We start from the raw sequence: 27768 nt of genomic DNA on the forward strand, positions 1-27768 counted from the left end.
CTAGAGAATTCGTTTAAGCCTTTACATTTTAGGGGATGGTTAAGGCCTAATAAAAACTAGTTATACCCATTTGCAGATTTATTACTATTGTTGTCGGAGCATTACAAAGCTTATACTAGAAGGTGTGTTTATTGGAGAAATTATGGTGACCTCTGACTGTATTTACTCTTTTGAACTTATACGCTTGTGTACATTTGCGTTTCATCAATTCCGTTCTTTTTCCTTGATATGTAGTTATTGTATGTCAATGCAGAGAATTGGTTTTTCGATCTGAATAGTCTGTATTAAACCTGTATTTGAAATTTAAATCCTCTTCACAAGCATTTTCCTACCTTGAAAACTGATTTATTCAACGGATCATAGTTTTCCTTTCCTCGTTTGTCTACCCCGGACTTGACTTTTTATGAGCAACTCGGCGGGTGTTTCTAGAAAAGCAGAGGACGCTTACCCTACCGGTGCACCTGGTCCATGCTCCCAGTTTTTAGTGGAGTCCGAGTTGCTCATTTACTTTTGTTACTTCGTATGTATGATTTTAGTTACTTTATGTTCTTTGTTGTGTATGTCTGTTTTCCATGTCTGGTCTTTGTCCCTGGATTACATTCTTTTGATTACCGCTATAACCTTGGTTACCTTGATTACTCTTTGTAAAAAATATATTTCCTAATGTACCCATTTGAAAGATTCTGACATCCTGGAGACTGTCATTTTTGTTCTCGAAATTGAACCATATTAACAGGGCATTATTTGACATATATTGTGGTATGTTTAGAATAAAATTGTTTTTCATAAATGTAAAGTAACATGCCAATGAATGTGCCTTTTTTTAAAACTATTAAATAATATATGCAATAAAAGGAAAGGCAAAATTGAGCTCCAAAGATTAGATTTACACACAGAAGGTTTGAGGTCGAATGAAAAATTTCGCAACATCTTTGTTTACATAAAAGACATGAACACTGAAATCAAATATATTTACTAGCATTAATGAAATTCGGAACTATCTAAACTGGTTGAATACATATCCACATCAAGGAATGTCATTATTTATAAGAAATAAAGTTAAGACTTTTTGCCTGTTTAAAACGGTAATTTATAGAAGTTGTTTAATACATACAGACGTTTGACAGCACCAATTCAACTAAAATGATGTGTTTCATCAAAGATTATATTCTAACAGGGTAGCAAATCGCAATTGGTCATCAGCATAGCTAGCTACTAATACAACCTTGCTACTAGGGTCAGTACAGTTCATCTGAACAGAGCCTTCCCACAGACCTGTTTCTTCATTTAGGACAAGTGGTGTCCAGTCTTTATTCACAACCACGGCTACCGTCGTAGCTCTCGGCACACGTACAGAAAATGGAACAAAATCTCCATTAAGTCCTGATTTGATTGTCATGGGCTTGTACATATAACAACCCTCTTTCCAGTAACCAAACTGTTTTGGGAAAGGAATTGTCGGTTTTGTGACTGATTTACAATAAATAAGGTAGTTATACAACCCTGGTATTTGGTGACTGTTGTCCGTAAATGGGTTACCATGGACACATAGGACAAAGAAACCAGTTTTTGGAAGCTGGACAATTAACTTGACTTCAAGTTCATCAGACTGGATAAACACGTGTTCTGAACATTCAATATTGGTTTCCGCTTCTGACATACTTGCTGTAAATCGCATTCCTTCTAGAGTTTTGAAAACCACTTCAAGACTGTTGTTGTCAAGTTGTATAACAGGATCTGGATGACTAGCAGCAACAATTTCGTATTTAACAAGCATTGGTTGTGGTCCTAAGAAACCTGAGGGTAGTTTTGGAAGTTGAATAGTGTCAACATCTTCAGCACAGCAGATTAAGAATTGAGCAACATGGCGCATCTTTTTAGTATCAGTATCAGGGTCCTTTGCGTATATTTCTAAACCAAATTCACCTTTAAATGGAGCCGTGACATTGAAGACGGTCTTCTCGTTCATCGACTTGTATGTCACATAGCCTTCATATTCGCTGGAGTTTTCATGATGAAGTAATCTGCTTCTGAACTGCATAGGCTTTGGGGAAGTTATTTCAATTTTAACTTCGCCTTGGACAGTGTCAACAAAGGCCGAATTTTGGGTTGTAAGAAGGCCGAATTTGTGAAAAGCTGTACCGACTCCCCATGATTGATAGGCACAAGGAGGATATGGTTTATGAGCAACTTCGGAAAGATCTTCTTGGATTATTTTGTATTCGCAAATTTCAGCAAACATATTTTCTTTTTTGTCTGGGACATCTTCCTTTGCATAAATTATCAAATCATATGTGCCTACTTTTGGCAATCTTAACCTGAATGTTACCATACCTTCTGCTGCTTCTAGCATTGCATAGCGATTATATTTAGTTCCTTCAAATTCGTCGTTCTCATTTGCATCGTTAATACTAAAGGTAAAATTGAAGCTTCTGTTTTTGGGATATTTCAGAGCGATATAAACCTCGTTTTTAGAGTAAATCTTTGCAACTTTGTGACTGAGCAGGTCCATCCCCAATAGAAAGAAATGTGGTGTCATGATAGGCATGCTGCAGAATTCTTCTTCTGAAACTCGGGGATCAAGCAGTTGCCATCTTATATCATCTGGATAGTGAGTGTATATAAATTGAGCAGGATGTGTCAGGAAGAAATGACGGTCAACTTCGTAGTTCATTTCTCCACTTTGTGATTGCATCGGTCGACGTGCAAAACGAACATCAACCAGACGCCACGCCCCATCAATGAATACAACATTCCATGTATGATGGTTTGACCCAGGGCCTAATGGTTGACCAGGTTTGTAGTCTGATCCCTTTGCAACTCCTGTAATGACTTTACATGGCAAGCCACTATGTCTAAAAGTAAAAGATGATATAAATTTCAACACAGAAATATGTATTACATTAGACAGTAATATGGGAAGACACTGTGTCTATGTGTAAATAAAGCTGGGGAATGCTTATCTCGTTATATCATTACTTAATCATAAGAAAGAAAAAAAAGCTTAAGTTATCTCGTTTCGTGTTTTTTTAAAGTGCTATCTAGTTTCTACTCTATATATCTATAAATGGTTTCGAAATAATCATAATTTAAATTTACAAAGATTATTAAATATGTGCTTTGTCAGGATCTTTCAAAGCGAAAAACATATCAAATGCTACTAACATCTCATTTCTCTATAGAGTACACCGTATACTACTACTATGCCCCTTCTCTATAGAGTAGACCGTATACTACTACCATGCCCCTTCTCTATAGAGTAGACCGTATACTACTACCATGCCCCATCTCTATAGAGTAGACCGTATACTACTACCATGCCCCTTCTCTATAAAGTAGACCGTATACTACTACCATGCCCCTTCTCTATAGAGTAGACCGTATACTACTACCATGCCCCTTCTCTATAGCATGCATTAACACTGAATATGAGCATTATATCCCTTCAAGATAATATTACGATTGAATACTAATTCCCTTTTCTATATACGTATCCTATATCTACACAGTAAAACATAAACATTCAATGCTTACAGACACAAAGTATGGTAGGCCATCGCGTAGGTGGTTCTACCATTATTTAAACCACCTAGAACTTCTTCAGGACTGCCAGGATCAAAGTCTTCAAACTTTAAATCTTGTTTGTTAAAGGATGCCAACCACATGAATAAAATCCTGTAATAAGAATGAAAAATGGTTGTTAAACATGATAATTACAGCAGATTCTCACAAAATGTTTTATTCCAAACTTGACTAATGGAAGCAGCCCAAGAGTACAAAAAAATCATGATTGCCAAGATAAAGTATTTTAACAACGCATCTTCTACCAGAAAATGTAAAAGATAACCAAAGAATAAGAAATATTAAACATGGGAGAGAACACTCACCTCGCTTTTGTTATCTCATTTTCCACTTTCTTTGAGAAGAGAAGATCCCACATCAAATCTCGGAATGTTGTATAACTTCCTTCACATATCTATAGAATATTAAGGTAATCAATTTACATTTAATAAAAAGCTTCGCCGAGTACAGCATGATACGACTCCAAGTGTGGACACCATATTAGTTTTTGACACACTTAATCATAAGGACTTACAATTTATTAGATTTGGACACTATACTGCACAAAATTTTAAATCAAATTAAAACTTTCAAAAGCAGACCAAAACTAAAAAGACCGATTTTTAGGTGTGGCAACTTTGACCCCTAATAACAAGGAAACGGTAAGAGATATCTAAAATCTGATTGAAAAAAAAACCAGACAGGTATATTTATGAGGAAACCAATAAAAACAAGAAATTGGACCAAAATTTTTTTCTAGTGTGGCTCTTTTGACCTCATATAACTCGACAACCGTAAGAAATCTGATTGAAAAACACAGGCAGAGACTTTTATGAGTAATCTAACGAAAAAAAATCAAAATGGAATCCAAAATAAAAAAAGGTGATTTTTTTTTCAGGTGTGGCCAATTGACCCCTTATAACTCGAAAACCGTAAGAGATATCTGAAATATGGTTGAAAACTGCAGGCAGGGATTTTTATGAAGAATCAAAAAAAAAAGCGAACCAAAAAAAAAAAGTCGATGTTTTGGTGTGGTCCCTCTGACCCCTAATAGTAAGAGATATCTGAAATCTGATTGAAAAATGCAGGAATTTTTAAAAATAATCTTTTTTAAATAAGAACTTTCGGAATCAGACCAACAATAAAAAAAGTTGACAAGTTCCGCACACCCGTTAAATCTAGGCGTTCTTCTATTTTGGTTATTCACTCTCTCCAATGAATTATCCTGTAATTATTATGATTTAAAGTCATATGTTCCCACGTTTGCGCCCCTGACCTCAATTATTTGCGGTCGTTTAAAAATTGGTTATTCATTATATCGTTGGATCAAAAGCAATAATAACATCATATTACAATTTTCATATTCCAGTGAAGAAGTTTATGTCCAGTTGATGACTGTATTTTACCGACGTTACGTTGTTGTTCAAATATGTCTAGGATTAGAGTAATCCCTTCTATCGCGGTGCCAATTTTTTTTTTTAAACTGCATGACGTTAAGGAGCTTAAAACTTGTTGAAAGATCAAGTGAATTGTTAATTATGTATTACCTTTCTAACATGGTCATCCCAATCCTTGTCATCGTTAGCACATTCACTCGACTGATCAAATGGTGTCGGTTCTGGAAGGTCAGTATCGTTCATGTTAACAATACTAAGTTTAAACGAAGCTGGAGCCGATCCCGGTGGCACACTGTTACAAACTGCAGTCTGTAATTTAAAAGTATATTGGTTAATACAGTAAAGAAGAGTTTGTTCCCAGAAGAAATGAACTAAAACAGCCAAATAACTTTATATAGTTAATATAAAAAATCGTTTTGGTTGTACGAATTATAGACAAGTCAAAGCAGGAATTCAATAGATAAAATTGATCTCAGTTTTCAATGTTTAGATATCTGATGTAAATTAAGAGTAAAGTAAGAGTTAGGTTTTTTTTTCGTTAATATGATATTGAACATGGAACGTCTGATGTGGTTATACCTGTTCGGCAGTGATTTTTGTCAGATTCTCTTCGTTATAACTACCAGGAGACAGTAGGTATTGCTGTAGAAGTTCCTCATTGTGGTCATCATCTCTCCTTGTACAAATTACTAGGTACTGACATACATGGGTGTAATATGCTTCTTGTTGGTTGGGAAAACTCCCATAGATTTCTAATCCATACTCTCCCGATATCGGTAAGGTGAGAACAACATATGCTTTCAATTCATTATCTTGAATTTTAATACACTTTTGCAACGCTCGTTCGCTCCACCCGTTTCTTAAACATTTACAGAATACATTGACAGGCCTGGTTTTGTTAATTTCTATACAAACAGATTTTTCCGTCGTAACTATGGTTCCCTTTTTTTGTACGGGATGAAGGCACATTTTTTCACACCGTGCCCCTGGCCCCCATGTTCTATCCCAGCAACATGGTAAGGGGTCATCTTCTATACATGTTCTGTCTATGTTCACCTTATACGACACTACTTCCTGAAATTTTGTGTTATTATTTAGTTTTGCAAATAGTTTCAGTAGATAAGCACCCTGTGGTGGTGAGCGGAGGATGAAGTTTGCTCGTTGACTATGAACTTCGTGGTAGATGAACCCTTTCAATGCATGACCATTTACTATTTCTTTGCCATTCTCTGTTGAAGTTAGTTTGTAGAAAAATTTAGTCGGTTTGGTGATTCCTAAGTCCCATTTAACTTGGCCTCGTTTTGGTTGCAGGACACATTTAACATTGGCATTGAAATGAAGTTGGCAGACGAAAAAATACGGTTTGACAAATGGGAGATTTTCAAATTCTTGAAGTGAAATTGGACGATCCACTAACTGCCAGACGGGATCAGAAGACCAATGACTCATCAATAATTTGTCTGGATCAGACAGGAAGTAGAATTCTTCGGACCCAGAATGCCCCTAAAACAGGAATAAACGTTTTTGTACATGTGTTATAGCAATAAGATCAGTGCAAAATTGATGAAATTAGATTATAAATAAAGCTAACATTTAGGTCCAAAAGTGTTATCATTTTAGTCAACGAGTTGCTTATTTATTGTTAAACCAATAATTCAATAGTTCAATTAAACATAATATTTCAAATTGTGCATGGTTAGGCCGCCTACATTTGGAAAAGTCTGAAAAAAACATTTTAAGATAAGGAAGGGGTTTTAAAATAATACATAAGTAAACAAACTCGAGATCTAGCATTTTACGGAAATAATCACGTGGACAAGAATCGATAGCACTATGATGTCTGGATATAGGTGCTTTCATCATTGTATTACTTTAAACCAACATAAAATTGTGAAAATCTACGGAAAATTCTGATATTATTACAAATGAAGATGAATGTTGCAATAATACATATGGAACTCTGTCAAACAAAACGTTCGTAAAAACCAGGGACGATTCGTCACAATTTCCAGCTCGAGTTATTTTCAATTATTGTAATCTCTGCTGCAATATTCTTGACAGCTGAAATGAGTCACCCTTTATGTGACATTTTGCTTTCCTAAAGAGAGTGTTTTCATGGATGTCTGTGTTGAATTTATGTCCTTCTTCCGAAGAAGCAATCAAAGTTTCAGTCATACGATGACAATTAAATGAACTTGCTAGGGAGCATCATTTACCGTTTCAATAGTTTTTATGGATATTGATTGTCTCTACATTGCAAGAGGATTTTCTTTTATCATTTGTCATTTTTTAAGACTATAGGACTAATATCAACCATCGAATGGTACGAACAACATGTCTATCAAAAGTTTATAATATTTATGTTGCTAAAACATGAAGTATTTTGTATACATCCCCTTGAGTTTTGTCATTCTTTTTAATATCATAACAAGAAAATATATTTCCAGACGCCATAGTCAACATTAATGTATAAAGTTAAACTTACTGTACTAAAACTCGTTACTATGGTCGTTATTACAAATATAATTTCATACTCCATTTCACTTCCTTCATTTAATCAAAAACACAAGAGACAGCCGTATAATTTCTCTCCATTATTTTTTCCGCCAACTGTAATAGTATTAGTTTTTTTTTCGTACGATACGTTTTGCGCCATCAATCAATTATGATAATGAGACCTTAACTACAACGTGGGTAAAAAAGTTTAACCACTATTGTTGTAGGTTAAAGACGATAATTGCAGACATATTTCACTTTTCTCACACTAAAGCCATATAGAGTTATTTTTGTTTCTATTTGAGCGAGTGAGTTGCTGGTCATTTTACCACAGATTTTTACAAGTTTTTCTTTATTCTATAACTCAGTAAGTCTCTCAAACGGAGTTTTCATAGCTCATTTTTGGCACAATTTTTCTTCTTATTAATATTGCAATTATTATCATATTCATTATTATTATTATTACCTTTCTCTTTGCAGCCCATTTAGTATCAACTGGAAACCAATTGTTATCTACACAAACAGCGTTCCAACAATGTTGATACTTATCTGCTCCACATGGGTCCGACGGTCTGTAGTCCTTTCCTTTAGCCTTTCCGCATATAACCTTACAATGAAGTCCAGCATAGCTACCAAAAATATTTGATACAAAATTACTTATATTATTGTGACAAAAGAAAACACGATTTTTTTTAAAGTCATTGGGTCGCTTGAAGGGAATGTATGTTTGATAATTAGATTCCCGAATAAGAAAGACAAAAGCACTAGTTTCGGGCAAAACCCAGTAGGGCCAGATTCAAACAAAGCTGAACGATTAATCAGGACCACAGTTTACCTAAAAGATATTATCTTGATACTTGTCAAATCACCTTTCAGAATATTCTGTTCATTACAGCTACAAGAGGCGAGGTCATTTCATAATAAAATAATGAAGGACGATACTTGTTATTTACATTACATTAGTGTGCTGTCAAGATTTAGTTGAGTTAACTCTCATGTACATGACACCCGGATCACATATAATAACAAGCCGGAATTTAAAGGCGTGATGTCATAAAATGAAAAATATGAGAGATATCAAATTAAACATTTGCCTTTCTTTTATCATTTTCGTAGTAGAGTTTATCTAATTTATGTATCAAAGTGCAGATTTCTGATACACTTTTACAAAATTACTGTGAACTCAAGTACGATGATAATATTCCTGGGTAAACATGAACCTTTTGGATTTTGCAGATAAGTATCATACATTCTATGCACTGAAACACGTACTTTATACATTCTCCTTTTATAATTCATAGCATATGTTGATAAGGGATGAAGGATCACCTCAACCAAGTCAGTGCACAGTATTTAGGCGTATCGTAAATGAAGACATACACTTACAGACATAAAATATGGAAGATTTGAGCATGTGTTGATTTTCCCAGTTTGAATTCTTCTACTATGTTTTCCACTGTATTATTGCCGCTGTTGGTGTCGAAAACTTTAGAAGAAGGGTCTCTATGTACCATCCATTTGAATAAAGCTCTGAAAAAATGAAAACAGTGTATACGTGTTATATTTTCTGCCCTCCGTCATTACCAATGTCGGACAATGTTACTACGTTTAATATTCAACTAAAAACATATAACAGGTTACCAAAATAAAACAAATCCCAATCATGTCAATGTTAGTGTCATTTATATAATCTATAAAACTAGGATCGTAGTATGTTAAACCTGACTGACAGAGAGTGCACTTTATATTTTCTAGTAGAAATGAGTCCAGAGTCTCTCTGACAATTAAATGTCATCCTTTGTGAATATTTAAAATTATAGACCCTTTATTGTATCTTTAGTAAAATTACTGTAGATATTCTGTCATTTCAGTCATATAGCATAAATTATCACCAGGGCTGAAATGGTGACATATTCTTTCAACTAAACACAACCCAGGAACAAATCCAGGATTTCAGCTTGGGGTGTTAAGAGAAAAAATGCAATTTGTAGGTAGAATTTGCAAAATATAAAGATTTCACAAAAAGAAATTAAATAATTCCGATTTTAGGAGGGGGCGTACGCCCAACATCCCATCCTTATTTCTATATGTTGACTGATATCAGCTCCTCGTGCACCCTGCCGGTACACCTGGTCCATGCTCCCAGTTTTTAGTGGAGTCTGAGTTGCTCATTTACTTTTGTTACTTTGTATGTATGATTTTAGTTACTTCATGTTCTTTGTTGTGTATGTCTGTTTCCTATGTCTGGTCTTTGTCCCTGGATTACATTCTTTTGATTACCGCTATAACCTTGGTTCCCTTGATTACTCTCTAACTCCCAAACAGTTATCATGTTATAAACTGTAATATTAGTGTGGTTACCTTGCTTTATCTACTTCAGTCTTGACATGCTTGGAGCTGTAGATAAGGTGCCATATTAAACCACGGAATGATCTATGTTTCTGCTGTGATACCTGACAAAATAATCACTATTCCATGTAATTATGCATGTAAATCGGCCATAAATGCCTTAATTTATTTCTCCTCTACCATTTAACTGTGAATATTGTGGGATGTGACCAGAACATATGTTGCATGTAGTCTGCATGCTTTATCTAACCGGAATTAGGAACGTTTCAGTATCACTTCTTTACCATTAGTATAAACGATGATGTAATGAGAATTGTAGCTACATTTAAGGAGAACTAATGTCTTTAATACGATCGTAGGATTCAGAGGTAACCTGCCAGAAATAAATACCAGTCGAGGCCATACAAAATGCAAATTCTCGTTGATTATTTCCTAAATGGATATACTGTAGTGATGTCGTTAGGACGGTTATCACTTAGGTTGTATTAGCTGAATGATTATACATTATATTGTAGCGTTCTTTCTGTTCATTTAAAGTTTAAACCATGTTACAATTTCATATTCCTGTGAATTTCACAAAAAGAAGATAACCCTAATAAGACTCTAATTTGATAATTGTTTGGAAATCATTCGATAGGTTGAGTATGCAGAAAAACATTTATAATTGTTCCTAGATGAAACGATTTCTTAAAGGTCGGAGAATACTTCAAAGCGTACAACATGTAATAGTCTTACTTTCCCATATCTAACAGTTTATCATTTAGATCAACCCATACAAATATTTACTTGCATTTATTTCTTTGCTTGTGTATAATTATGTGATATACACAAGTTATCATTATTTTTTTACGTTAAACTATTGGCTTCTTTGGGGGTATTTTTTATTTCCTGAGTATAGAGTTTTACTTTTGTTACTTTGGATGTATTATTTAGTTACTTTATGTTCTTTGTTGTGTTTGTCTGTTTTCCGTGTCTTGTCTTTGTCCCTGGATTACATTCTTTTGATTTCCGCTAGAATCTTGGTTCCCTTGATTACTCTTTGACCTCAAAGACCTTCGCTGTGAATGCTAAAACTGCTAGTATTCAGAAGAAAGAAGAAATTATAAGCATTCAAAAAGAAGAAAAAACGATCAGCATTCAGAAGGAAGAAGAAACTATCAGCATTCAGAAGGAAGAAGAAACTGTCATCATTCAGAAGAAAGAAGAAACTATCAGCATTCTGAAGAAAGAAGAAACTATCAGCATTCAGAGGAAGAAGAAACTATCAGCATTCAGAAAAAAAAAGAATAAATTCATCATTCAGAAGAAAGAAGAAACTATCAGCATTTAGGAGAAAAATGAAACTACCAGCATTCAGAAGAAAGAAAAAAACTAACAGCATTCAGAATGAAGAAGTATTCTGTTATAGGATTGATCATAGCTATTAAGATGAAAGCGACACTTCAATAGAAACAAACAAATCAAGTAGGAGACAGATGGCTCTTTCAGAGGTGTTATTGCAACATTACAGGTGCAAATAACTCCAGCAGTTGTAAAGATTTATAATTACAGATTCTTATGTTAATAAATAGATCACAAAGTTGTGAGCAAAATTAAAGGAAACCGCAAAAAAAAAGAAATAGTATTGATAAATATTACAGAAAGGTAATAAAATCGATACTTTAAATTTAAGAGGAAAAAGTTGTATGCAGCTGAAAGACATAACATATCGATGGCCGAGCAACATTTAAAAATTCAAAAATTCTGTGTGTATAGACACAGCACTATTTGGACAATGACAATCTCGTCTTAGAAAAATTTACAACATCTGAACTGAACTACAAAAAAGTGATCGTTTCCCATAGTTCTAGAAAGTACAATGAGCTGATTAACTGGGACAATACGAAATGATTCTGAATCTTGTCCAACAAATTAATACCCTGAGGTAATAGCTATCAACGAACAAGAAATATACATAATAACACTACGCATAACTCGGAAGAAAGCATGAACATACAGATAACATATCACCACTATAGTAATTATAGTTTCGGTTAATAAAGCGATACATTAGAGGACTGAAATATACAAGTTTGCTGTTTTTCTGCCTCCTCATGGAACCTTTTACACATGAACACGAGTGCAAAGTGGTAAATGGTAAGTTTAAAGAATGTTCAGCTTCGTTGAGGTAAAACTGAATAAAATGAAAACGATGTTTAATTCAGATATTTGTTGTAATTGACCAAAAGCAATCAGAAAACTTAATTAAGGTGTATAATGATTAAATAGTTAACTATTACAAGACATTGGCGTGTAAACTGCAATTGAACCCAACTGCAGATAGTAGCATTACATTTTTTTTTAATTTAGTGCATGACTTTCTGCACATATAAGTTTTTAACTTATCATTTTAATTGAAACTATTTCCTTACAATGCGAGTCTGTTACGTGTCTGAATATTTCGAACATTTACGAACGATGGATATACAGAAAGAATGTTATAGCTTTGTAGGCGTTGTATGTCAGAACATTCATGTTTATCAAGGCACGTGTTTTATAGGAATAATACAAAATAATACTTAAAATAGAAAATGACACTCACCTTAATTGCATGGTCGTCGACTGCTTTGAACTTTTGAATGTCCATAAATATGTCATTTTTCTGCAGTCTTGGTTTTCTTGGCGGCGGTGCCACTTTCTGATTTTGTGCCTTGATAATATCCGTCAAGTCAAAGTCCGTAGGAATCTTCATGTTTGTCACGACTGGTGTCCAGTAAGAGCTATTGTTCAATTACTCCTGGGAAATGGGTTCACATTAATCAACACGCTGAAACACAATCCGTTTCCGTACTGTCCCATCAATATTACTATTGTCTGAAATTATACACCGATTTCATTTGCATACAGCAGAATAAAACAGTAAATAATGGAGACGAAAGGTAGTATTAGAGAGATTAGTACATACTTTATGATACAAGAGCCTTCACATCTGAAGCTAACGTTCCATTTATCCTGGAATTTGTAATCACTTTTCAACACAATGTGGTTAAATAATTACACCGTGTCTAAAATATGACAGTAACTGTATTAATAGACAGACTGAGGTGTGGGGATAATAGCATATAAACTAATATCAAATGCGTCAGAGATGACTTTATGCCATTTTCATTGTTCTTTATAATTAAAACTAACTTGTCGTGGAATATTACTCTACTTTCTGTAATTCTTATCATACAAAAGACTCTGAAAGATGAAGGGCATCACGTTTCTTAATACTGTGATTGTACCCTCTTTTCTAATTGAGGTGTTGCATAGTGAACAAGATTTCCGTCCGTCCTTCCGTCACCTTATTGTATTCAAAACTCATCCTCAACCATTGGATGAAACACATCAGTTAATGTAATCGTGCTCTATTTACTTCAATTTATTTCACAAAAATTAATTTGGGGTTCCATGAGTTTACCATTGGCCCAGGTTTAAGATGATTGGGGGTTTTTACGGTCTTGACTGTCCTTACGGATCTCGCACGACCGCCCCTTACGGGGATTCTGTTAGTAAATGTCTGTTAGTAGTTGGAGGTAGCGGAGCCCAGCCTTCGGGATACCCGACAGAAGAACACAGAGTATGTACTACTAGCAGCAGGGCTGCTCTGTTGACGCTCTGGCCTACTCCCAGACTCCACGTGGGTCCAAGAGCGTTTCCCAACTCTAACTGTTTAGGAGTACGTCAACGTGAAGAGCCAGGTTTAGAGTAGGGTTACCTATTTATATCTCTTCTGAACCACTTGATTTTTATGATATGTTCGGAGAAGATAACAAGTAAAGCCATTATAAAACCTGGATCTTGATTTTTATCACAATACATTTGGGTTTCTTGAGACGTGATTTATTACTTGGTTTGGTTTATACCTGAATTCAGAAGAAATTTTACAATGTAAAAATATACAGGAGAGCTTGGTATATATCGTTTAGTGAGATACTGTTATTATATAATCATAACAAAAAGGTTTAAAGATATAAACATATAAAAATATACAACAAGATAAAAAGAAAATATATTTTTAAATACAATCTGGGTTGGGGGGAAAGGACGCTCCGCAGAAACTTACTAGATATCACGAGATGAAACTTACTTGTAATTTAATGCAACTATGTTTGTTCTTTTCTCTCTGCTTATTATATGTTTTTGTAATCGCTAATTATTATTAAACAGCTACATTAGTTCTTCAGTGAAAGGTAACAGAAAGAAAACATTGTCAATCAGTGTTTGAAAACTTGGATAACTCTTTGTCTCTCGCATAGTAAAAACAATATTCAGACATACATTTATGTTTATTCACAACATAGTTTAAAAAAGAAGCTTATTTTCTTTGGCAGATGTCAGATTTCCTAATTACTTCTGCTCCAAATGACGAAACAACATCAATTAGGCGTTTTTGTCTAAATCAACAAAAACAAAGGGTCAGATGAAACTTACGAGTACTGAATCAAGAAAATTTATACGTACCTAACTTGAATAATTTACCTCCAAAGTACTACTAGAATCAACCGTTAAATGCATTATACTGTGTCATTGCAACAGTAGAACACGGATTAAACTTAAATTCAGCACTAACGGTTCACACAAACTATTAACGTACAGACCCATGTGGTGAACGATAACATCCCTAATATCACTTCTACGATAAAACACTGACAACCTTTGTACTGATCGTTTATTTATCATTACCTTAATTAACTCCGCATTTCAGTCAAGGAAGGAAAAGTACTGTAATAATTATGTAAGTATATATAACCAATGCTATTAACATCTTTTTCATTTGATACGTCATAACATGGTGGAGTGCTTTATTGCATGATCTTGTTATACACAGTGTAAGATAGAATTACTATTATATTCCACTCCAGATAATTTATCAGGCAAATTCTTAAGGTATTTCTTCAATTCCGTAATGAGTTTAGACAAAGAATAATTAGGCAAAATCAGTTTTAAATATTTTATGAAATAGGACGCATTAAACCATGCAAGACTTGTTCAGATACACCTGCAAGTCGGACATAGAAAGACACTCGCAGTGTCATGATTATCCTGGTTCTTAGTTCTGCCAGTACATGACAATGATATTTTTGTTCATATGCAATCATTGACAAATAAAACAGCTTTTAAGAAATCGCAAACTAAAGTATACTCCCGAATGTTTCATGACAATTTTCTTCGTTTCTTTTGATTCCAATTTGAATCGTTTGATAATAACTACAAAATGAGCGAAGTGCCCTACTACTAGAAGCTGAATAAGCAAGAATTATTTTCGTCAGTCATATCTGTTTGTTGAAAACCTCGATCTGTAATTAGGACCTTTACCAGCTTTTGACGGGTTTTTAGATTTTAAGGTAAACTGGCTCATTGTAAATACATATAAAGTATTTATAATCTAAGGGACGAAGTATATCGCCTTGAAATGGGGATAAAGGGGGAATATTGATTGTAAAAAGTATAACCATACAAACGTTGTTTGATCAAAAATGAAAAAAAGCATAGCAGATCTTTGTGTCTGTGAAATATTCCTGGTTAAACCTATTAACACCAAAACCTATTCTGAAAAGCTCATTCTTGATAAAATGCAACAGATTAGTGATATTACTATGACAACAACTGTTCATATAAAACTACATAATAACTTTTCAAAATATAATTTGAAGTACATAACAGTTTGAACCAATATTTGAAAATTCTGCACTTTCTAGTATACAACAACGGCATTCTGCCTAGCTCATAGTAAACCATGACATTATTCGTAAAGCCTTTTCCTTTCAAAATAGTTTTACAATATTTCAAATGTATTCTCTCTATAGCTGGCGCCTTACGAGCGCCCCATATTTCACAAGCATAACTCAGTACACCATTAATATAAGTGTCAGAAAGTGACAATGAAGTGGCATGATTCAAAAACATATCGTTGGTAGTTCTTCTTAAAGCAAATACAGCTTTTCTACCCAGAAAGTTTCGGCTGTAACATTATATTTACCATTATAATATAAAAGAATACCAAGAAAGCCAAATGTAGCTACAATCTCTAATTCCTGGTTATTGTAATACCATTTCTCATTCTCTTTATATCACCACCATTTCTAAAAACTACAATTTTAGTTTTTGATATATTTACACTAAGTGACCATTTTGAAGTGTATAAAAATAAAGTATCAAGCATCTCTTGTAAACCAGATACAGTTTCTGAAAAAAATGACCATGTCATCTGCATACATGAATAATAATAGATTCAACTCTCTAATCTCAAATGGAATAGAGTCACTGTTTATGAAAGCCATTTTACAGCCGTTTACGTATAAAGAAAACGAATAGGTAATAACATGTTATTACTGGGTATGGTTAGGGGACATACGTGTGAGTGTGTGTGTGTGTGTGTGTGTGTGAGAGAGAGAGAGAGAGAGAGAGATGGGGGGGGGGAGATCATCACTTTAGCATTACTGTTGTATATAAACTTGACGTAAACAGATACAAAATGGCCATTATTATTATGCGTTACTTGGACATGCATATTACGAATTAGAGTACTAAAGTTTAATCTTTGTTTTTTTACTTTATATATGAATGTGGGTGATAAAAATGTAAACTTCATTAATTTACAGAAGATGTCTATGTCTCGATCGACAATAAACAGTACTTAATGGTACTCATGGTTAAGCAGAGGACGCTTACCCTACCGGTGCACCTGGTCCATGATCCTAGTTTTCAATGGAGTCCGAGTTGCTCATTTGCTTTTGTTACTTTGTATGTATCATTTTAGTTGCTTTGTGTTCTTTGTTGTGTGTGTCTCTTTTCCATGTCTGGTCTTTGTCCCCGGATTACATTCTTTTGATTACCGCTATAATCTTGGTTCCCTTGATCACTCCTTTTGAACCATGCAGTTGGTGAAAACAACAGTTACTTGGCGAACAGAGAAATAAGGAAGCAGTTACTTGTCTATGGCATCATTCTAGTCATATTCTCTAAATCATGTATCGTTTCCATAGTCCAAGACATGGTAGTATTCATTGAATATATCATGAAAAAAGCTAAAACATTGAAATTTAATTGGTGGCAAAGTGTTAGAAATAGAATCCAAACAAACAGTATCATGCCATTGAGTATTTGTTAGCAATGATTTATCATCGCTACAACTCAACAGTAAATAAGCTTTATTTTATTGAAATAATGGAACCAGTAATAACGTTAAACCTGAAATTCATCTGTATGAAGCAAATACATCAACGACAAACTCATCTAATTCGAGATTGGAGGAGATTTGCAGGATAAATCCAAATTAATGTACTATGACAGTAAATGCCATGAAACAAAACAATTATTCAAAAGCATCATGACATACAAGTCACGGATTTTATGGGTACGAATCGACTGACAAAAACTGCATGACCACTGCTGCTAAAAACTACCTACTTGGAGTGTAGTTTATATATTTTGACAACTGATACATATCGAAAATAAGCGATACTTTAAGTTTTTTTTGGTTTTTTTTTAATAATAACCAAGAATATTCAATAAGTCACCGAGGAGGAGTAACTACGGGGGTACCTCCTTAACACAATTCAATATTTCTAACAGACGTGTAATTCGAGGTCGAACAAGAGCATGCACCAACCGTGCAGCGTTCACTACTTTGTTTATATTTATTTGCATTCAGTTCTTACCAATTAGCTATTTTACCATAAAACATATGTACTTTATAATTAGCTTATTATCAGATAATAAGAACGCTCGTGAAGCTAATGAGGGCATCTGTTCTAAATTACTGGGAAAAGACGTCGTTAAATTATTCCTACATAAAACTATGAAGACAATTAATGTTAAAGATACTGGAAAAAGATCAGTGAATTTTAATCTATTCCAATACAAGCAACTAAGAGGTGGTTACTACGGGGCGCCCAATGGAACTCTTGTAGTTTTGTACTCAAAATTGAATTTTGTACAGACAAAAGTGAATTTTGTTCAACAAAAATGAGTCCAGATTAACAAAATTTATAACATACTAAAAATTTTCAATTTTGTTTCACAAAAGTCAATTCTGTGTCACAAAATTCAATTTTGTGTCACAAAAATCAATTTGTGAGACAAAAGTCTTTTTTGTGTCACAAAAGTCAATTTTGTGTCACAAAGTTCAATTTTGTAAGACAAAATTTAATTTTTCACAAAAGTCAATTTTGTATGCAAATTAGTTTACAGAATCCTTTGGATATGCAAATGAAACCTCTCAACACGATTTTATAAAAAAGGTTTCTCATTGGATATAGGCGCAGATATCGAAGACGCGGGTTTCCGATTACTTCGAGCAAAGACATATCATATTGGTGATGAGCAATTCTGCAAAAGTAAGTAATAAAGTATTACTTTTGCAGAATAGCGCATCAACCATATGATATTTCCTTGCTCGAAGTAATCGGAAACCTGCAAGACCCGCTGTTACTATATCCAATGAGAGGCCTTCTTACAAAAATCATAATGAGAGAGAATTCATTTGCATGTCCAAAGGATTCTGTAAACTAATTTGCATACAAAATTGACTTTTGTGACACAAAATTGTCTTTAGTGACACAAATAGGATTTTGTCTCACAGAATTGACTTTTGTGACATAGAATTGACTTTTGTGACACAAAACTGAACTTTGTCCAAAAAAATGAATTTCGTCATTACAAAATGAAGTTATCATAAAACAAGTCTGTGTAACATAGTTTAGTACGACAAAAATGATTTTGTTATGACGGAATTCAATTTTGTGTACACAAAATTGATTTTGATTACAAAAAGATCAAGTCCCATTCGACACCCCATAGTTACGGGATGTGCGTACGAGGACATTTCAAAGAGTGAGCAGTAACTAAGATATATAGGCGCATTGAAAGAACGTTGGACATTTGAAAAATGTGAGGGAGGGCTATAACCTGACTACTCAAGGAACGACTGTTATATTTGTTCTGTCTATGAAGAAATAAAGAAATAACATCAACCACCTGGCGTCGCAGGTTATTTGAAAAAAATATAACTTTAGTTTTGCTATCAAACGAGTAGATCATCAAAAATGGTTGAAAACGTCACAGCAACATAAAAATGTTTTGCTCACGAGTTAATAGACGAAAATTCTTATCAAATCAGAAAGCGTGTTATTTCTGAAATTAAATCATTACCAAATCTGGGAGTAGTATTAAGCATAATAACACTTTGTTTCAAGATGATGAAGTCAGAAAATTCGAAAAGTTTATTTATCAGCAAGACGGCGTTTTGAATCTGCTGCCTATCTTTATATAAATTAATTTGAGATAAATACTATAATCTGATTGGTTAAAAAAATTTTGTTATATCTCAATGGATCAAAAAATATTGACACGCCCCTATTCAGTTAAATTCAGAGCTACTTTTCTTATGTTTAAAGATAAAAAAAAATGTTTTAAAATTAATTTATAGGAACTGGCCATGATAAGAATTTTGTCTATTGAAAAATAACATAAATTTTCCATGTGCATATTGTTCATTGCGCGAAGTGCAATAAACAAAATATGCACATGGAAAAGTTATGTTATTTTTCAATAGACAAAATTTTCATCATAGCCAATTCTTAAGTAGATGATAAAAAAAATATTCAAAACTATTGGAGCCCCCAAGATATGCAAACACTGCAAAACGATCTATACAAAACTGGAGCACCATTTATACATGTAGTTAAATATCCACCACAAAAAAAGTAAATTCATGAAGATACAAAGAATAGAGAAAGAAGACCAGCTAGTTAAACATTGCAAGGTCAAATTTATTATTGATGAATACTTCATGTTTAAGTGTCAGTCTGTAAGAATCAGGCAGTAGGTGAAACATGGTATGAAAAAACCCATCATTTTGATAATGTAATTTGACTATTTACACCATCAGAATCAAGGAATAAAGACAATACTTTCCATATCATGTTGGACCTGTGAGTTTCAAGGACAGATAACTCTGTTAAAAACCTCATTTTCTAAGATTCTGTTGAAAAATTTCTGAGCAAAGCCAGTGATGCAGAAATTAAATAATGGTCTTTTCAAATACCGAAAGTATCCTAGAGTGATATCACATTGTCAGATCGATGCATGTTTCTGATTTTCCCATTTTGACTGATTCTTACAAACACTTACACTTGATAACATATATGAAAAAAAAAACAACAAAAGCAACAGATACATTTGCAGCATTGAATAAGCGAACCCTGATATCACTATATCAAACTTTTTCTTCATTGTACTAGTTTAGTCTGGGAACATATACATTAACAAAAAAAGAATGTGCGCAAAAACGAGTTACTAAACAAATACTAAGATATAATACCTTAATTAAGTAACTCGGAGAGACTTTCGAAATTAAAATACCAACTATGGCTCATAGAAAAATCAGAGGCGACATGCTTAATACCTAAAAAAATTGCGAAGAAATATTACCAAGAAGCTAGTACCTTTCTAAATATTTTGTCACAAAAAGCACCAGATTGGACAGTTCTATCAGAGATTCCAATGAATTATCAAAGCATGATTTTCAGGTGGAGAGCTACTAAGCTGGATCACTAATAAACATATACTATAATGACATTATAAAATTTAAAAAATAAACCCAACTTATACATATTCGTTTGAATATCCAAAAATGTTACAACAACTAAATGCAAAAATGAACATCCAAAACTTCATAGAAAAAAATGTCACATAGGCCAAGAATCGAAGGTTCGCATTTTCAATATGTATATTCAATTGTCTTCAGTAACATGGATTTGTACAAGTTACCTCAATCACATTATTTATCATTCTAACGCCCCTAAGGGTCCCATGATCGGAAAAGGCATCATTTTCTATAAAATGCAAATACGTCAATATACCCCCCCCCAAATTTAGGATGTAAATAGGTACATATCCTGTTGTTTAATGTAAACTAGGCAGTGTCAAGACCTAAAAATTCAAATGAAATATGTCCATGACCCTAGTAAAAGTTACGCCCTAATACCCTGTTCGATGTTAATCTGGGACTGTGTTAACGTGAGACTTATCTTTGGCTTGCAGTTAGAATGAACATGGTATTAAGAACATCACGAGACATGCTTCCGGATGTGGACACTCCTACATTTTCCTGCAAAGGTCACAAATCAGAATCATCTAAATAATCTACAGGATTGTCCAGGTTTCAGGTTCCACATCGCATTTCCCAGGTATATGTTCATGGTAGCCATATTTGTTGTTTGTGTAATTATTATTTGATTTCAACTTTAAAAGACGAACTTCGGGTGGTTGGTCTCAGGACGCCCATATCAACATCTTAACTTGAGAACAAATATTAAGACATGTTTTAACATATAGAATACTAAATCGATAATAGTGGGCCAAGGACTAGGGCTTGTCTTAGTTCTAAAATTGACGACTGTGACAACTAGAAACTAATGGATTCGTTGAGATAGATTCAATTAAGAAAAGACGAAATCCTTGGATTATGGATCCTTTTAAGAAAATCCCTATCACAACAAACTAACTGCATTTTTACGTTATACATATATTGACATTCTATAAGCAAACATTTTTATCAGAAAAAAATCAAACAAAATGTTAACACTAAAAATATTTAATACTAGTAATATGAAAGAAACATTTAATTAAAATGGCAGCGAATTTTCAGTTTGGTCCATGGTACTCCATAAAATATGCCATTCATTTCGTGTATCGGAGTATTATGTAAGTATTAGTGAATTATCAACAAGTTTTGTACTGACCCTAAGTAACCAATCCTTTAATTTTCACCTAAATACAGATTTTTAATATCTGAACTTACCTACTTCTAAATCAACATTCACAACCCAACAGTCCCTCCTTTTTCGAAAAGTGATCAACCGAATAAATATTATTTCTACAGAATCCTATATTTAAATCCCGATGTGTCTTTTAAATCCACATCTTATAGAAACTTTCGACACTATGAAAAGGAATTATACTTCATATTTTGCCGCATGAATGTCACTTTAAGAGAAAATAATTAGTTTTCATTCGTTGATATAAAATTAGTAGTGTCGAATTTATGCCTTGTTCCGGATAATCTGGTCATTCGTGAACATGTAGTATCGCCATCTCTACAGGATATTTGGACAAATTATTCCGGGTACCTTAATTTGACAATTCCAAATAAACTGACCTTTAATTCGCCTCAATTTTTAACGTACCTGATAACAAATAAACAACCTACGCAAACTATCGTCTTGGTTTAAATAACAAATAAACGAAGAATGGATAAGAAACTTCGCACCCCCACCCCAACCTTGAGAAAAAAAAATAATTTCTTATATTCTCTCTCGGCATGTCACGCTTTTCATTGCATTACCATATTAGAGATCAAATATATATAAGAACTTAGGGCCCAAGAAAACTGTATCCATACAATGACGTATTAATCTTAGCGTGTTTTTTTTAATACACCCGGAGATATGAAAGGTTTCTTATTGTATAGATTATATAAATTTTACTTTCAATGGACCTTCACACCTTTACCTAAAAATTGTTCTTTTTAAAACTTTTAACTTTATTTTTACAATGTGTGAAATATTGATCTATGTTTTAAAAGTATTCTCTCACTTGTCGATCTGTTTTTTTTTTTTCATTATTACATAAAAAACAAATGGTGCACCGTTCATCTCGTCCAACTGTCATTGAAACGAAGCCAATTAACTCCACACCACTATTCGCTCATCACTCAGTTCTATAAACCTTTTAAAAAGTCTTGTTTTTCCTTCTTTATTTGGGGTAATTAATATTTACATTCCACGACCATTTAGAGAACAAAGTTGTCTTCTATTTAATATGTTTCATAAATTAAACCTGTGCATGTTCACCTGAAAACTAATTAAATCATTGTTAAAATATTACACAAACGTCTCTTTCACAATGAATAAAAGAGCTTTTTGTAGACCATTTTGCTTATCAAAGTTATTTCAAGATATGGAAGTGCACATTTTTATGACGACTGAAAAGATGGTAATCAACAAAATACAGTTGATTGAATTTTAAGTATTGCAGCCATGGGCAGTACATACTGATAAATTAGTATGATATCTACTAAGTCTATCACATTCATGTTAAAATTCAAATTGTAAATTAATGTTTATACAGAGTTAACGAACGAAATATTACACTCCTAGCTATTTACATATCAAAGTCTAAGTCAGTCAGTTCTCCTGGTGTGTCATTGATATGCAAAATGTTCAGTTGTAAAGTACATTAATTCATTCATATTTTTATTTCCTCTAAAACGAGATATAAAACAAATTTAAATCGTGAAACACGCTATAGACTGATATGTGTTAGTTATGATGAAAAAAAACCTTACATTTATAAGCGAATGTATACTGCCAAATGATCGAATAATTAACGTCACACATATAAACACAAATCAAGTAGTTCAACATACCTTTAGGCAGGTGTATCATATGACATGGAATTTAAAGGTGAATTTTTCAACATCCAAAGTTTAAGGACACCGCCCGTGAACTGATCTATTCCATTAAATAGTGAAGTACGTAGTAAACACGAGATAGACCTTACTCAAAGCATAATGATAACGGAAATAAAACGAAAGTTAAATGGCAGGTTTATGGAGTAAAAGTATGGATATTGAGTTTATAAAGAATATGGATTTGTAATATTGACACAGTACTTGTAGTTCAGTTAAAACTATTTGTATTTGTGCCATTTGTTTACCGAGACATATGGTAACCTGTCGTCAGACCTTACTATCTCTATTTATCGTTACAACATGGGACGTGTACCAGTAACAAGTAGCAATAATTGTGACATATAAATCATACCATTTACCGTATAGAATAAATAATAACCTTCTCCAGATATAATGCAGTGTTAGTGATATGACAAATCGTTTTGATATATCTTCGCTTTAAAGTTACATTTTTGAACTGCATAAACTGTTTACAAAAAAAAAGCTTGAAGACATGATTTTTTTTTATCCAAACGTTTTATCACAGGAGATGAAATAACGGTAGAAATACTGCTGTAAGTTTCAATCTCCTTTTTCTGGTAATTTGTATATTTTTTTTACCAAAAAGTTCATTACACTTCCATGATTACATGTTGATTTCAATTTTGCCTTTGTACATGACAAAATGGTAAAACTATTACCGCACGATGAATGATGATGACTGAATATAATACAAATAACAGTACGACGGCTTTGTCTGAACAGACAAAACAAACGAAAATGTGTAATATGGGAAGACATTTATTTAATGATCATTAGAACCATCCAGATACACTGTAGATTTCTTCGTAGGGAGACCTAGTATAAGGAGAACAGTAACCATTCCAAACATTTCATTTCAATAATCAATAAATCAATATTCCTGCACTGAAGTACTAAATGACATATACAACACCTGAATGTCGTTTTGATTTGACAAATTTGTACCAGTGTCCTAAAATGATTATTTGAGTCATCCACAAAAAAACACGAACTATTGTATCTCACCGGATATGGATGTTTTCATCAAACTACATCAGAAACATAGGATTTGCCTGGTCATGATATTTTCATGGGATTCCTCTTCAATCTAACCCAAACATATATTGTTATGGATTAAATATAAAATATTAATATACTTTAAAATTTAAATTAAGATCAATCTACATTTGAATATGCCACTTAAACATTGAAAACAGACTCAATCAATTAGTATTATGTATAGAAACAAAGAAAGCAATGTTTAAACAAACGCACAAACAACTAGAAGAAATTACAGCTCATAGCAATTTTGAAAAATCCAGTCAAACAATTGAAGGAAAGCCCAAAAGTCGAGAGAACCTTCACAAAGCATAAGATGTTAAAAAAAGAAACTTATTTGTATTTTTCTGATTAAAACACATGGTATATCAATCTAATTAAAATTAAACAATTGTTCCATTCATTCATTACATGCATTGACTTAATGGAACTATTAATAGGTATTATTTTAAATAGACTAATAGTATATTTTCTATTTTTTACCGAGTGATACCCTTCGCTTGCAACAACAAAAAAACACAAAAAGGTATATGAGAAGATTTTTTTGCGTTATTGACAAACAGTTTATCATAAAAGTTAGCATTCTTACAAGATTTTTTAAAGCGCTATCGTACAACGAGTGTCAAAAGAAAGGCATATAAAATTAGTAAAAAATCATTCTTTATCTCCTCGATCCAAGCTTGAAATCTAAAAATAACAATACTGACCTTGACCAACACATGTGTATATCATAAACCATGAGCACATACAGCTAAATTCAGGTGTTTGAATGATTAATCATACACCCAAACTGTATTGTATTATCCAATGCAAATCAACAAAAATGCCAGATTGAATACAAGTTCACTACAGCTGGTCATTGAACTCGTTAAGAAGGAAGGCAAGCCTAGTGCTGACAGAATTATTTCTGCAGGACAAGTCCTAATTACTGAAATGGATAAATAAATTAGCCCTTCTTAAAAAAGCCCCGAATTAACCAGGAATCCATTTAAACCAACCAAGAATTGAAACTGTTTTTTTTTTTCAAAATTCCGATGACTAAACACATGTGTATACCAAGTAAAGAAAGCTTAAATTTTCATAGGTGTTTTGCTACAAATTTGTGAATATAGAAAGGAAGAAAAATAAACTTGCTTTGGGTAACAAATATAAATTCTTTTTCGATGATTAAACATGTTCTCTTTTTGCAGAGGAGATGAAAAGGTACAAAATGTTCAGGCCATCAAAGTATATCCAAGCCAGACCCCTCAGAATCAAATGGCTGTCCCCTCACAACATTTTATAAATTCATATTGGATCTCCTTTTTATTAAAGAAGCCAACCACAGTGCCACCTATCCTGGAATCAACACATTGATGACTGTACAAATGACACAAAGTGCGGCAATTAAATTTTAAATTGTAAGAAAGTGGAAACAAGCATTTTCTAAGAGAACACAAACCAGTCGTATGTTTTACGACAAAACTTTACGACAAACGTGATGACTTTTCATTCAGAATTGTCAACTTTCCTTTCATCTGTGGCAACATCCCTTCGGCTCCTGCGTATGGAGTGTTCATATCACAACTCATACGTTATGCCAGAGCTTGCCGAAACTACGCAGACTTTTTGTATCGCGCTAGAACTCTAACAAATAGGCTTCTGGAACAGGGTTATGTTGCTACAGGATTGAAGTCATCACTACAGAAGTTTTATGGTCGTCATCATGAACTCGTGGATCGTTATGGTGTATCCATCAGCGCCATGAAAACTGATTTATTCAACGCGTCATAGTTTTCCTTTCCTCGTTTGTCTACCCCGGACTTGACTTTTTATGAGCAACTCGGCGGGTGTTTCTAGAAAAGCAGAGGACGCTTACCCTACCGGTGCACCTGATCCATGCTCCCAGTTTTTAGTGGAGTCCGAGTTGCTCATTTACTTTTGTTACTTTGTATGTATTATTTTACTTACTTTATGTTCTTTGTTGTGTATGTCTGTTTTCCATGTCTGGTCTTTGTCCCTGGATTACATTCTTTTGATTACCGCTATAACCTTGGTTCCCTTGATTACTCTTTAAGAGATAATAACAGGTCATACCACCTTTATAGTTTTTGCTTTGTTCAGCAAAACTCATCAGTTGAGCTTTACACACACTCGTCTTCTTTATAACTCTTAACATATTATATTTTTACAAATTGCCTGAACAATGCCTTTAATTATGTTGAAGAAATGGTCCAAGATAGGTTCAGTCATTATTTTTAGCCACAAAAAAATAGACCGAAATGTGTTCAGGCCAAACAAGGCTGTTAAAATGTCCTGACCAGGCACATACTATAGTCCAGTTTGGTCAAGCCAAAATTGAGGGAAGACAAGGTCAAGCCAGAGTAATGAAGCCTGGTTATGTTTTAAAGTATGCCATAGAGTACGCCATTTTATTTTGTTCTTCGCAATCACAAATAGTGACCTATCAATTTGGTAAGTCATAACTATTCAATGCATTTAAGTGATCTATTTAGCTGTACATGAAAAGTGAGAACTGTAATAGTGAGTGTTTAAGAAATGATGATAGCTTTATCTCTGAGTTGATTAAAATTCCATGTAGTGAACGGTAGATAAAGATAGATAAAGGGGAATAATATGGAGAAAACACTTCTGTTTGATTTGTAGTGGCAATTAAGATGAAAGTTCTTGAGCAGCTTGATATAGCTGGTCGCACTTCCTCAACTAATAGACACGATCAAATTCTCCCTACCACAGACTAAACATGAAATAACATTACATATCAAATTATTTCAACAAATATCGACACTTGATATAAAAACAGATGGCACTAACTTGAAAATCACCGTCCGTGCGAGACCCGACAGGATAGTCAAGGACGTTAAAAAACCCCTTAGTAGTAGTTTGAAAATCAACCTTGATATTTTGTATAAGATATAAACAGTTAATAGCTGGATTTGTCTACACTTCAATCAGTTGAAATGTCGTTCGCACGAGTAACGAAATATTAAACAGAAGACACAGACGTTAATGTTATCAAAAAAAAATTGTAAATAAACAATAGCCACCTGGTAAAATGTTGAGAATTTTGAATCATATAAAATAGTAATCAATGGAACCAAGATTCGAGTGGTAAACAAAAAGAATGTATTCCATGGATAAAAACTTGACAGGGTAAATAGAAACACACAGTAATGGACATAACCAAATAACCAAAATAACACGTACAAAGAATCAACAGTAAATGAGCAATGCGGGCTGCACTAAAAACTGGATGCAAGTTCTGTTTGGCGAAACTGGTGCTTTATCATTAACTAAATAACACAACATACAAATAATACATAATGTCATGAAAGCACCTAAATCCAATCTATACAGACAATAACTATAAAAACAGCACACAAAAATAGAAGGAAAAAAATACAC

General features: G+C 33.5%; 1 protein-coding gene and 1 long non-coding RNA gene across 8 annotated transcripts; one reads left to right on the plus strand and one right to left on the minus strand.

Moving 5' to 3' along the window:
* Positions 1 to 954: 954 nt before the first annotated feature.
* Positions 955 to 25133, minus strand: LOC148622667 (uncharacterized). Of its 7 annotated transcripts, none has more exons than XM_088572690.1 (10): positions 25071 to 25133; positions 12385 to 12656; positions 9816 to 9907; positions 8841 to 8984; positions 7921 to 8083; positions 5538 to 6461; positions 5109 to 5267; positions 3888 to 3976; positions 3535 to 3675; positions 955 to 2855 (listed from the first exon to the last, which is right to left on the minus strand). In XM_088572690.1, exons 2-10 carry the CDS (start codon positions 12532 to 12534, stop codon positions 1157 to 1159), a joined length of 3561 nt encoding a protein of 1186 aa, XP_088428816.1. In that variant the 5' UTR covers positions 12535 to 12656; positions 25071 to 25133; the 3' UTR covers positions 955 to 1156. The 7 variants fall into 7 exon arrangements, with proteins under 7 accessions (XP_088428816.1, XP_088428812.1, XP_088428814.1 ...); XM_088572686.1 differs by lacking the exon at positions 25071 to 25133 and adding an exon at positions 23260 to 23416; XM_088572688.1 differs by lacking the exon at positions 25071 to 25133 and adding an exon at positions 23179 to 23255.
* On the plus strand, positions 14472 to 26948 carry LOC148622668 (uncharacterized). The gene is made up of 4 exons (XR_015920680.1): positions 14472 to 14562; positions 20874 to 21019; positions 21481 to 21536; positions 25554 to 26948. It is a non-coding gene; the product is annotated as an uncharacterized LOC148622668 (long non-coding RNA).
* Positions 26949 to 27768: the final 820 nt, after the last annotated feature.

The sequence above is a fragment of the Perna viridis genome, chromosome 3 (assembly GCF_037379345.1).
Source record: "Perna viridis isolate PV_CMFRI_1.1 ecotype Kerala chromosome 3, ASM3737934v1, whole genome shotgun sequence".
In the NCBI taxonomy this organism is placed as follows: Eukaryota; Metazoa; Mollusca; class Bivalvia; order Mytilida; family Mytilidae; genus Perna; species Perna viridis.

Excerpts from the sequence above, each read along its gene's own strand:
- LOC148622667 (XM_088572690.1), bottom strand. The coding sequence starts at position 12,534 with ATGAAGATTCCTACGGACTTTGACTTGACGGATATTATCAAGGCACAA. Across the intron at positions 8,084-8,840 it reads ATCTTCCATATTTTATGTCT|CTATGCTGGACTTCATTGTA; the intron begins GTAAGTGTATGT and ends TATTTTTGGTAG. Across the intron at positions 6,462-7,920 it reads AATGGGCTGCAAAGAGAAAG|GGGCATTCTGGGTCCGAAGA; the intron begins GTAATAATAATA and ends TTCCTGTTTTAG.